At 38.7% G+C, this 12,843-nt stretch overlaps 2 protein-coding genes across 15 annotated transcripts in view; one reads left to right on the forward strand and one right to left on the reverse strand.

Annotated features, from left to right (window-relative positions):
• Positions 1–12,843, forward strand: part of LOC106054743 (CUGBP Elav-like family member 3-B) — a 483,388-nt gene that overhangs the window by 82,640 nt on the left and 387,905 nt on the right. For all 14 annotated transcript variants that reach the window (XR_008775895.1, XM_056017168.1, XM_056017159.1 and 11 more), the window contains exon 2: positions 11,324–12,263. Coding sequence is in view for 13 of the 14 variants with exons in the window: in XM_056017168.1 (XP_055873143.1) it covers positions 12,054–12,263 (210 nt within the window). In the remaining variant the exon portion in view is untranslated. The remainder of the gene's footprint in view (positions 1–11,323; positions 12,264–12,843) is intronic.
• LOC129924023 (uncharacterized) lies at positions 7,927–8,517 on the reverse strand. The gene has a single exon (XM_056017622.1). It carries the CDS (start codon positions 8,515–8,517, stop codon positions 7,927–7,929), a length of 591 nt encoding a protein of 196 aa, XP_055873597.1.

Below are 12,843 nucleotides of genomic sequence, written 5' to 3' on the forward strand. Positions count from 1 at the left end.
AACAGATGATTCTCTCTACGACATAATCCTCAACAGGTGATTCTCTCTACGACATAATCCTCAACAGGTGATTCCCTCTACGACATAATCCTCAACAGGTGATTCTCTCTACGACATAATCCTCAACAGGTGATTCTCTCTACGACATAATCCTCAACAGGTGATTCCCTCTACGACATAATCCTCAACAGGTGATTCTCTCTACGACATAATCCTCAACAGGTGATTCTCTCTACGACATAATCCTCAACAGGTGATTCTCTCTACGACATAATCCCAACAGGTGATTCTCTCTACGACATAATCCTCAACAGGTGATTCTCTCTACGACATAATCCTGAACAGGTGATTCTCTCTACGACATAATCCTCAACAGGTGATTCTCTCTACGACATAATCCTCAACAGGTGATTCTCTCTACGACATAATCCCAACAGGTGATTCCCTCTACGACATAATCCTCAACAGGTGATTCTCTCTACGACATAATCCCAACAGGTGATTCCCTCTACGAAATGATCCTCAACAGGTGATTCCCTCTACGACATAATCCTCAACAGGTGATTCCCTCTACGACATAATCCTCAACAGGTGATTCTCTCTACGACATAATCCTCAACAGGTGATTCCCTCTACAACATAATCCTCAACAGGTGATTCCCTCTACGACATAATCCCAACAGGTGATTCCATCTACGACATAATCCTGAACAGGTGATTCCCTCTACGACATAATCCTCAACAGGTGATTCCCTCTACGACATAATCCTCAACAGATGATTCCCTCTACGACATAATCCTAAACAGGTGATTATCTCTACGACATAATCCTCAACAGGTAATTCCCTCTACGACATAATCCTCAATAGGTGATTCCCTCTACGACATAATCCTCAACCTGGACATCTGGGTATTAACAGACTAGACTGTACATTACCATTGAGCATATCAACGCTTCATTAGCTCTCACTTTAAACCCTCAATAATTGCAGCAGTATTGTCGTGCAAAGGAAGTTAATTAAAAAAAAACACTGTATACGCTTGCAAAATAAAACTACTGTGATTCTGGAATCAGCTGAAGATGTGTTTACATCGCGGACATTTTGCAAATCCTCAAAACTACCTGTGAAGGTTTTTGTAACCTGGACGCATGAAACAATTCTCACTGGCCTCAAAATAATTTTCTTTTCTCTATTAAATTTCAAATAAATCTCGAATAAACCACAAATAAAATCTAAAAACAAAATCTCAAATCAATCTCAAATAAACCTAATATAAAACTCCCTCAATTTAAAATCTTAGAAAAACTACGTTATCTCAAATAAACCTGAAATAAATCTGTATTCCAGTACACACAGTGAATGACCGTTAGATTAGTTCATGACTGTAACATAGTAATAATACTACTTTTGTCTATGAGTATGAAAAACAAAGAGGAGTGCAGTATGGATGGCTGCCTGGTCGTGTGATTTGCGCGCTGGACTGTCGTTTGGATTTATTGATGGTCCCGGGTTCAATCCCTGCCCGCTCCCATCCCACGTCGTCCTGCGGGAGGTTTGGACTAGGAAGTAAACTATCTTCAACTCTGAAGGAACATCAGAAATATGTAAAACATTGTACAACAAAACATTTGACTTGCCTACGCAGTCCTAGCTAAGACCTACATATTTGTCCACAACTAGCGCAGACCTAACCGTTGTCTGCCTTTATTCGTTCTATGTTCTCTATCCACCGTCTACGCCTGTCCTTGGCTGTCCTTGTGTTCTTATTAATGTATCCTGCGGCCTTTGTTAGTGATCTCTCGTTATAAAGCCGCTTGCTGCCAGATACTCTCTTCTAACTCAGTACAGGTACACCATTTTCCAATATTTATTCATCCAATAAAAGTGGGTAATTTTTTAAATTCAAAATTTTGAAACTTGATTTTTTCTTTTTTAGTATCAAATTTAAAAAAAAACAAAAAAAAAACGTAAAAATGTGATAAATACAATTTTCCGAAAGACAATACCTCCTATATGCAACTTATTGTTTTTCTCTTAAAAATAAATAAATAATTGATTAAAACACCCTAAAGTATTTGTTTAACCAGACCCCTCCCATTGTCCTGGTGAAGCGAATGTATATATGATTATAGATCTAGTACACTTTATAATACTTCAATGATAAAACATTTAGATCTAGACTTCAAAGACGATGCACACAATGTTCCTGAACATTCATTTATTTAAACTCTTCAGTCCTTGCATTCGGAAATCCCCCAATACTATAATCATTTAAATTTAAGTACGCGATAGTCCTTTCAAAACCCATTTTGTATATAGACCTAGATCTGGATTTCTAGCCAAATTTAAATGTATGCCTATTTTTACTTGAACATTGATAACGGTCAAACTAGAGTTTTCCCCCGTGTGGCCAATGAGCTAGTAATTTCATTCTCAGCGATATGCATCAACTTTTAAATTTCTAGGAAAATCGTTAGAGCCGTTTTTGAGATCAGCGTCCAGGATTCGCCCTCCATGAAGTTCTGACTTGAATAAAGGTATTGTAATAAAGCATTAAGTATACATAAAGTACAGGAAGAATTAGAAGAAAATTAGAAAGTCTAATAACAAACAAAATCTAACAGTAGCTGGTGATGGGATAGTAGTGTGTATTTTTTCAAACCAAACTTGCATAAGAAACTATTTTGGAAGCAAGCAGTTTGTCATGTCAACCATGGCTCGAGTGTTGTGCCTTATTATTGGTGATATCTTATCTTATACATTACAGACGTTACTTCAAAAAAGAAGATAATAGCGTCGAACTTGTCTCCATGTATTATAAATTTAATCCAATTTGTTTCAAGAGACCTATTTTCTGTTAAGTTATTGGTTTTTAGGGCTAATCAGGCAACGTTCTTATGGTATTAGAGAAGAAAGAGATTTAGTGCGAATATGTCCTAGCGTATGGAATACGAAATGTGCCTTTACTTTTGTGTCTTTCTGTATTTTATACGTTTTTTGTTTGGGTTTTTGTTTTGTAAGTTTAATGGTTTAGTGTTTATTGTTGTTACTTTACTCTTTAGACTTCTGTCCTGAATGGTATATACATTTAGTGATTTTACTAATGATGTCACTCTAATCAAATGTGAATATTCATTTGCCATAAATAAATCTCACGGCTCTATTTTGGTATCTGTTCTAGTTTCTATATGTTTCCTTGAGTTGAGGTGTCCCAAACAGAAGGCACATATGCATTGTATGATGGTTGGGCTGGCATTTACATAACTAGGTGTTTTACAACGGAATTGTATGTAAGACCATGTCACCATGATGCATAGGACAGGATCAGACATATTAAGCTTATGTACTTCCATTTATAGACACTGCGCCAGCCTGGAAGTGGCTTAGAATGTTAACATCTTCTTTTCTTTCATGAAGTCTTTGATTCGTCCTTGTGAGGTCTTGCACTGCCTATGAACAATGGTAGACAATGGCTTGTTTCCCAGTATCTCTATCTCCACTGGTTGGAGGGGGGGGGGTCTATTTCTGACAAGCGATCGATAATCGCTAGAAACAGGAAGGATTTCTGGCTGCCTTCGAAAATTCATTTAGACCGACGTGACCTTTGCCCTCTGCAACCTTTCTTTTCTCACACCTCCGTCCGCCCTACGCCTCTCTGCCACCCACGCGCCTTCTGGTAATATCTGGTTTAGACAAATATGTAGAGAGAGAGAGAGAGAGAGAGTGAAAGAGAGAGAGAGAGAGAATCAGTTATCTGTTCTCCGTCAGTTTTACTCTTGGCGGCTGCGGCCATTCCGAGTACGGACCGGACACCGTGACAGAATCCCATAGATTGAATTAATGGCAAACATAGCCGGACAGCTGGCCGGACCTATCCAGGGCATATGAAATATTGGCCCATTTCTTCCGGCAGGAGATTTATGCCATCATTTTCGTGTGTGTTTGGTTGTCATTTTCTGTGCTTTCTCCTCGGCACTATCTCACTCTGTGCGATATCTGTGCAAGCCATCACCATAATGAAAGATTATCCTGGTTATCTCCCACGATAAGCTCCCCTGGCATATCTGAAGTTTGGTTTTATTTGACTTTGCATGTATTACTTGTGACCTCATATTCTATTGAAAGAAGGCGGACGGGATAATCGAAGTTGTTTTGGGTGTTCCTCCAGAAAATGAAGATAATTACATATTAGCCCAAACCTCCCGCGGGTGGGGGCGTAGCTAGGGTAGGGTGGTGGGGAGGAGGGGGAGAATTTGAAAATCCCCCCCCGGGCCCCCACTTGCGGGGGGGGGGGGGACCAAATGAGTGTTTTTTACATTAAAAATTAAATATTACGAAAAATGCAGGGGCCCCCAAACGATGGAAAATTTGGTCCCCCCCCCCCCCCTGGTTGGGCAGGCAAGTTTCGAACCCGAGACTATTAATATGACAGCGACGGCCAAGAGGGCATATCTACCGACCATGCTGCTAATGCTGAGGTTGTGGAAGGAATGGATAATTTAAGTTAGGAATAATTTGAAAGATAGATGACTGGCTGTGTTGTAAGAGCTCTGGAATGTCGCCAAGAATGTCCTGGGTTCAAACACTGCTTGGCGTGATCTCCTGCCGTCCATCAGTAGGTTTGGGCTAGGGCGTAGAAATGTTTACAGGAACATTTGAAGACTTACACTGAGTAAAAACACAAGAAAAACATTAAAAGTAATTTAAAAACTAACAACAAAGCTCACAACAGCTATGGTTTTCTCAATTCATTTGGATAAGTCGTAATTAATTTTCAATAGATTTAAACAAACAATAAGAACTCTGTGCGATTAGAAATATCTTTTTAAAGCTTATATCAGCTCACTCTGTCTGTCTGGTCAAAAGTTTGTATACTTTTATTTGTCCCACACCCAATCTCGGATCAAGTTGAAACTTTGCACACTAATTTCTTTTACCTGACAAGACAGAGTGTTACCATAACCCCTTTTATACAGGGGCGTATCTAGGAATCTTCCATCGTTTGGGGGCCCGGGGAGGGGGGGGGGTTGACCTCTTTGTGGGCCCCGCATTTTGCGTAATATTTATTTTTTTAATGTAAAAAAAAACACTCAATTGGGAGCCCCACTCAAGTGGGTGCCCGGGGGGATTTTCAAATTTCCCCCCTCCCCCCCCCCCCACCCTAGCTACGCCAGTGCTTTTTTAAATGCATTTTAAAATGTTGCACGACTTGAATTCGAACTCGAGGGCTCTAGCCTCCTCAAGGGCTCTAATTAAGATTATACCATCACATCTTTCAAGTACCATTCCTTTCCCTTATTCGATTCAAATAAAACAATTAATTACCAATAGTTGATAACTCATTGGTCATCTTTTTTTTAATTGATTCTTGTTTTGTCAGGTGCAAATGTTTAACTTGATCCGAGATGGGGTGGGGGTGAAATATCATTTAAAATGTGTGTACCAGACAGACAGACAGACAGAGTGAGTTGATATAAGCTTCGTAAAAAAACAAACAACTTCCGCTAATAATTTTAAAGGTAACTGTGGAAGAGATAATTAGTTTCGTAACTACAGTTTCTCTTGCAATCACCGGAAGCACTAGATCTAGTTTATAATATATTCATATCCCGAAAACGTACGTTGGATGTCATACTTCTGCTTACTATACGTACGATGGATGTCATACTGCTGCTTACTATACGTACGTTGGATGTCATACTCCTGCTTACTATACGTACGTTGGATGTCATACTCCTGCTTACTATACGTACGTTGGATGTCATACTCCTGCTTACTATACGTACGTTGGATGTCATACTCCTGCTTACTATGCGTACGTTGGATGTCATACTCCTGCTTACTATACGTATGTTGGATGTCATACTCCTGCTTACTATACGTACGTTGGATGTCATACTGCTGCTTACTATACGTACGTTGGATGTCATACTCCTGCTTACTATACGTACGTTGGATGTCATACTCCTGCTTACTATACGTATGTTGGATGTCATACTCCTGCTGACTATACTATTTACTTTCAAAGCTCACGTGAGAAAGTTAAAAGTGAAACATCTTTGATAGGACATTACCGTTATACTGCTTACAATATATTAAAAAAAATTATTTAGCTCAAACCGGGTATTAAACTCGTGATTTTTTAAACTCTCAGCTCTTTCAATGTGCGATGGTATTTATTAGGCACGCAAACATTGTAAAATGAAGCATTTATTTATAGGTTCTTTTATTATATAGACATCTAAAACTATCTCTAGACTCTTAAATTTAAAACTTAATTTAGAACTCTCTAGAACTAGAATCTAGACGTAATCCATATTGGATTTACTAAAAAAAAGATTAAAGCAGCTTTAAATTTAACAAACAACTCAATTAGCACTACACTACGGCTGTTGTTATTTATTCTATTTTATAGCAAACTCAAAATATACTTCATTTGTACTTGAAACATGATAACGGTCCAACTAGTTTCCCCCATAATTCTCTTCTCAGCGATATTCAGTAACTGTTAAATTTCTAGAAAAATTGTTGGAGCCGTTTTTGAGATCAGCGTCCAGGTTCCTCCTACATGAAGTTGTGACTTGAATTGTAAAAAAAAAAATAATTACGCCATTAAAAATGTTTGAAATGTTCCCATTGTGAAACAGTGCATTCCAACAATGTTTAAATGAGCATGAGAATAGAAAGATCAATTACCATGTATAATTAAAATATCGATTCGTTTTGTTTTTCTATTCACATTTTTATATCATTGCATCTTGTATTTCAAAACAATAATTATAAATGGCAGTGTTGAATTGATTCTACACTTTTGCAAGTCACATTGATTTCAAGTAGAAATATATTTAACAACGATCTCATACACAGTACAGCCAAAAAGTAATTGCGTCCCCATTTGTATTAGTATGTGAAATCAAATCTATATTTCACCTTGATGCTAGAACTTCAGTTTCAACTCAATAAGATCTAATAAGAAAGGCTTCATACGCAGTGGGGTAGCTAGGGTTGGGGGTGGAGGGTGGAAAATTTGAATATCCCCCCCGGTCACCCACTTGAGGGGGGGGGGCCTAAATGAGCGTTTTCTACATAAAATATTAAATATTCTGGAAAGTTCAGGGAACTCCCAAAGATGTCAAACCCCCCGGGCCCCCAAATGATAGAAAACTCCTAGCCTACGCCCCTGTTCATACGTCAGTGAAAAATTAAAAAATTAGAAGAAGACCTCCTGTACAATATTCCACTCTGTTAGTTCCTTCCTCTTCATGTCCGAAGTCGGAACCGCAAGTTGTTGTATATCTGTCTGAATCTTTTTCATGGTCCGCCCTTGAGTCTCCTGCATCCTTGGTTTTGACTCACAATGTTTGGGAGCTACGATTTTCATTCCTTCAGTCATCTGAACGTCACGTCACTTAAGTTCACATGGATATGACTTCACTCTAGATAGGTCACCTGGACTTGACATCACTTTACATAGTTCACGTGGACTTGACGTCACTTTAGATAGGTAACCTGGACATGAAGTCACTTTAGATAGGTAACCTGGACATGAAGTCACTTTAGACAGGTAACCTGGACATGAAGTCACTTTAGATAGGTAACCTGGACATGAAGTCACTTTATACAGGTAACCTAGACATGAAGTCACTTTAGAAAGGTAACCTGGACATGAAGTCACTTTAGACAGGTAACCTGGACATGAAGTCACTTTAGACAGGTAACCTGGACATGAAGTCACTTTAGACAGGTAACCTGGACATGAAGTCACTTTAGACAGGTAACCTGGACATGAAGTCACTTTAGACAGGTAACCTGGACATGAAGTCACTTTAGACAGGTAACCTGGACATGAAGTCACTTTAGACAGGTCACCTGGACATGAAGTCACTTTAGACAGGTCACCTGGACATGAAGTCACTTTAGACATTTAACCTGGACATGAAGTCACTTTAGACAGGTAACCTGGACATGAAGTCACTTTAGACAGGTCACCTGGACATGAAGTCACTTTAGACAGGTAACCTGGACATGAAGTCACTTTAGACAGGTCACCTGGACATGAAGTCACTTTAGACAGGTCACCTGGACATGAAGTCACTTTAGACAGGTCACCTGGACATGAAGTCACTTTAGACAGGTCACCTGGACATGAAGTCACTTTAGACAGGTCACCTGGACATGAAGTCACTTTAGACAGGTAACCTGGACATGAAGTCACTTTAGACAGGTAACCTGGACATGAAGTCACTTTAGACAGGTCACCTGGACATGAAGTCACTTTAGACAGGTCACCTGGACATGAAGTCACTTTAGATAGGTAACCTGGACATGAAGTCACTTTAGACAGGTAACCTGGACATGAAGTCACTTTAGACAGGTAACCTGGACATGAAGTCACTTTAGACAGGTCACCTGGACATGAAGTCACTTTAGATAGGTAATCTGGACATGAAGTCACTTTAGATAAGTCACCTGGACTTGACGTCACTTCACATAGGACACCTGGACATGACGTCATTTTAGTTAGTGGACTTAACGTCACTTTAGATAGATCACCTGGACTTGACGTAGCTTTAGTCACGTCATAGTTGTCATCCTGACAGCCCTCTAATATCTAATATCTTCATTCATTTTTTAAAAGCTCATTTCTTTCTTCAATTAAAGTTTCTCAAACTGTGGTCTTAATAAGGGGATATATTTTTTAAAGACTAGAAACTTTATCATTATAATTTCTGCCTTAACTTTCGTCGTAGGGGTCCTGTGACAGTTCGCCTAACCAAATCCTTCTATTTGTTACTGGTCAGCAGGATATCAAGAGAGAGGCCGGTCAATTCTTTTACGTTGTCCAGCTTTTCTCTGGACGACCCTTTCTTCGTACTCACTTCTATTTCAACAGTCATGGTGTGTTGATATCTGAGTTTTGTTTGAGTTTATATTAAATATAGACTTGAACTATAACCCTCTATTTTAAATAAAGCGAAATTATAACGTATTTAATATTTGAAGACCCGATCTTTTAGAGATATGCACAGTCCATCTTCTGAAAATCGTGAAATTTAAAAATTCCAGTCTTCACCGTATCACATGACACACAAAGCCTGAAGATCTCAATATGGACCCCGATTAGGATAGCGATCCGTGACTTAAAATCACTGCCAAAAAGTTACTCGTAGTGTGGGGCAGATCGTATAAATGACACACTTTACAAATGCTGGAACTGCTCAATCCTCCTCAAAATAATTCCCGGCAAAACGGCCTTCCACTTTACCTCGCACGAGTTATTCCACCCCATCCTCCCCTCGCCCAGTCTCTCAGCATGTTGTTTCATGCATGAGCGCTGAAGCCAGTGATGAGCAAGTTTAGTGCGGAGTTACCGGAAGGCTGAGCTGTTTGTTCGTGTCAACTCTTGCGCCAAGAATTGCCTTTTTTTTTTTCGCATTACATTTTGTCTTGAAGCCGTGGATTGGTCATTGAATCTTGTGAATCAGCTACATCTGTTACATCTCCAGACTTTGACAATCTGGTCCATTCACACCAACAACATTGAACATGAGACAAGCCATTGTCGTGAATCATCAATGAGATGATTGTTTGCAAGGATAAGGCTGTGATGTTTAAGATGTGATGTTTAAGATGTAATGTTTAATACGTGATGTTTTTAAAATGTGATGTTTAAGGTGTTATGATTGAGATCTGATGTTTAAGCTGTTATGATTGAGGTCTGATGTTTAAGTTGTGACGTCTAAGATGTAATGTATTAGATGTGCTGTTTGAAATGCTATATTTAAGATGAGAATCGTAGAATGTAATTTTTAGAGATAGTGTTTAGGTTGAAGATGTGACTTTGGGATATAATTTTAGGGGTTATAATTTATAATTTAGATTTAGGATGTGTTGTTTAGGTTTAGGATGGGATGTTTAGGTTGTGATATTTAGGTTTGGGAATCTGATGCTATGTTTGTGTTCTTTATGTTAAGCATGTGATGTTTAGTATGTGATACTTGGACAAAGAATAAGATGTTTAGATATCAGATGGTATTTGAAAGTTTGTGATCTAATGTTTTATCAAAAGCAGTTACAAATATAGAAAAGAAAACAGTCTATAGTACTTCATAAATTTAAAATCCATAACAACCAGCTTTCATTTTCTTTAATGTTGGCATCAAATTGTGTCATTACATTCATTAAATAATTTAAACCGCTAAATTTAACACACAAAAAATACACAGAACATAAAAATACGACAGACGTGACGCTTGTTGCAAATAACAACGCAAGTCAAAGAGTTAGTACTACGTACAATCTGTGACTTTACTTCGGCCTCTCAATAATTGGTATGCTGTTTTTATCGTGACCCCCCCCCCAACTCCCAAGCACACACGCACACCCGTTTTCATACTTTTCGTCCTTTTTTTTCATTCAAAGACAACCCTTCACTCTTTTATCCTCCGACTGATCGACATTTCACCACACACTTTTCAACTATTGAATAATTTAGTCTTTTTTTTTGTACCCTAAGAAAAACATTCTAGATCCTCTTTTTAATTGTAGTATTGACTTAGTTTCTTTGCTGAGACCGCGTCTAAAAGGAAGTGGAAATGATGTAAGACATATCGAAAATAAATTAGGGAACAAGAGAAAAAAATTCTTTAAAAATGCGGAATTTGTGTGCTATATTTTTGTTTTGTTTTATATAGAGAGATTTCGACCTTTTGGAGAAAAACAGAAAAAAAAACAAAATGTTTTGATAGAAATCTTGCGGTTTTTCGCGAATTGAGGTAATCAGGTTGCGAAATAGTGAAAACGGTTCTTAGTGAGCTCTCAGTAGGTATATACAAAATTTTATTCGAAGTGCAAAAGTAATATTGAGATCTGTTAATCAATGAGTCGGTCGTTCTTTCAGTCAGTGGTAACTTTGAAATATATAGTAGGTCATATTTGTAATTTGATTGATGCCTTCGCTTTTTTGTTATTACATTGATACTGACGTTCTCAATATTGCTGTAGTTTGAATTGATTAATTCTGTAACTCTTACTTGTAACAAACAAACAAAAAATTATCAGGAGAGTTCGCACCCCTTAGTTTGGAAAACACAAAAGTAAAAAAAAAAACAAAACGGTCAGACGACAAGAAGAGTTAGGCGGTAGTAAGTGTGTATGTGATTTGATCACGTGACAGGATGTGAGCCAAGTGGCAGGACAGCCATCTATCTCATACTTATCTGAGAAAATTTGGGTTCTATTATAGTTTTAATGAAATAGTTCCATGTGGATTCAAAAACAAATACATATATATATATATATATATATACTTCTATTTTCAGATGGACCAATTTAACAACTAAGTTCCGGTCTGACGTCACGCTCTTCTCGCCACGCAACTTCTCTGTGATAACCTACGTCATCGTGCGGCTACATCTACGTCACTGCATCTCACTGACGTGCTAGGAACATCTCCAAACAAAGCGACGCTTCCAATTTAAAAATATTTGTAAAAAGTTGCGTCATTAAGATCTTCTGCGAACATCCAAGCTCTGTGATTTTGTTGGCTTTGTTTTCCATGTCTCTGAAAGAAAGGGGTCATAAAGTATAAATTATATATATACATATATATTTATTTATTTCTATATATACATCTATATATATATATTCAATATATCAATCTTCCTAAATCTATTTATTTATATTTTATTGAACTTTACACACGTGATATAATTGTCGTTCGTCTATTGAAAGACACTCCGCCATCCTATGATTTGTGTGTGAATCAGTGCTACTGGAATATTCCTTGGATAAAGCTACATCAGTTGCAATAGTTTTTCCAAAGTCTAGCCACATCCATATTGCCTACACCTTTACAGTCGTAACAAAAATTTGTAATCTGCCTTGCATCGACTGGGCATAAAGAGGAAGGTCAAATCTGCTGCACGTTTGCAAGTCATCTGGACATAAAGGAAAGCTCACGTCTGCTGTCAACTCGACGTAAAGAAAAGGTCAAGCCCACCTCAAGGAGTTCATCTCTTTTTTTTACTGCAGGTTGTCCAGCACTCCCAAATGCTCGATATGATGACCGCACTGATCCCCGCATCTCTCCTCCAAGACACGCACCTGTCCCACCACTTTGCTCACCCCGTGCACAATCCCGCCCCTCACCACATCATGCCCCCACCCACTTCCTTGAGTCACGCCTTAAGTCACACAACACACCCACCACCTGTCAGTCACGGGCAGTCGTCATCCACAAACTCTGTGCTCCCAATGAAGGTAAGACTAAATTCATTCATTATTATCATCTTTGCTTTTAAATCATTTTCCCTTAATTCGGATAGATGAAACTCGTTCATTTCTATATGACTTGACTTATTCTCTGAACCTCCAGGGGAGTATAGGGTGGCAACACACCTCTCCTCCGAGCTCGGTTCTAAGCAGCTTTCTTCATCTGCTCCCATGTCATTCCAGTGCCCTCAGCTTCGCTGATGAACGATCTCCTCCAGGCTTAGGCCAGCTTCCTTGCGGATTCCTATCAAGTGCCTGCATTGCAGCAAAGGAACTTGGGTGTGTCCTACCCAGCTCTAATTTCGTTTTCTTTATATCCTGGGCTGTGGGTTTTTTTGCTTGATTCTTTCCCACAGGTTGACAGTAAATAGATTTTCTTGCCACCTAATTACAAATATCCGGCGTAGGCAACTGTTTGTGGAGGTCTGGAGTTTTTGGCATATTCCTAGATTTCCTTTCAACATGAATAGTTATATTATCCCCAGCTATTTACGATGCTGTCTTTGGGGGTGGTGACCAGCAGTGACCAGCCTTAGGGGCACCGCGATAGGGAGATTTGTTTTGTCAA

This window comes from Biomphalaria glabrata, chromosome 18 (genome assembly GCF_947242115.1).
Source record: "Biomphalaria glabrata chromosome 18, xgBioGlab47.1, whole genome shotgun sequence".
Taxonomy (NCBI): domain Eukaryota; kingdom Metazoa; phylum Mollusca; class Gastropoda; family Planorbidae; genus Biomphalaria; species Biomphalaria glabrata.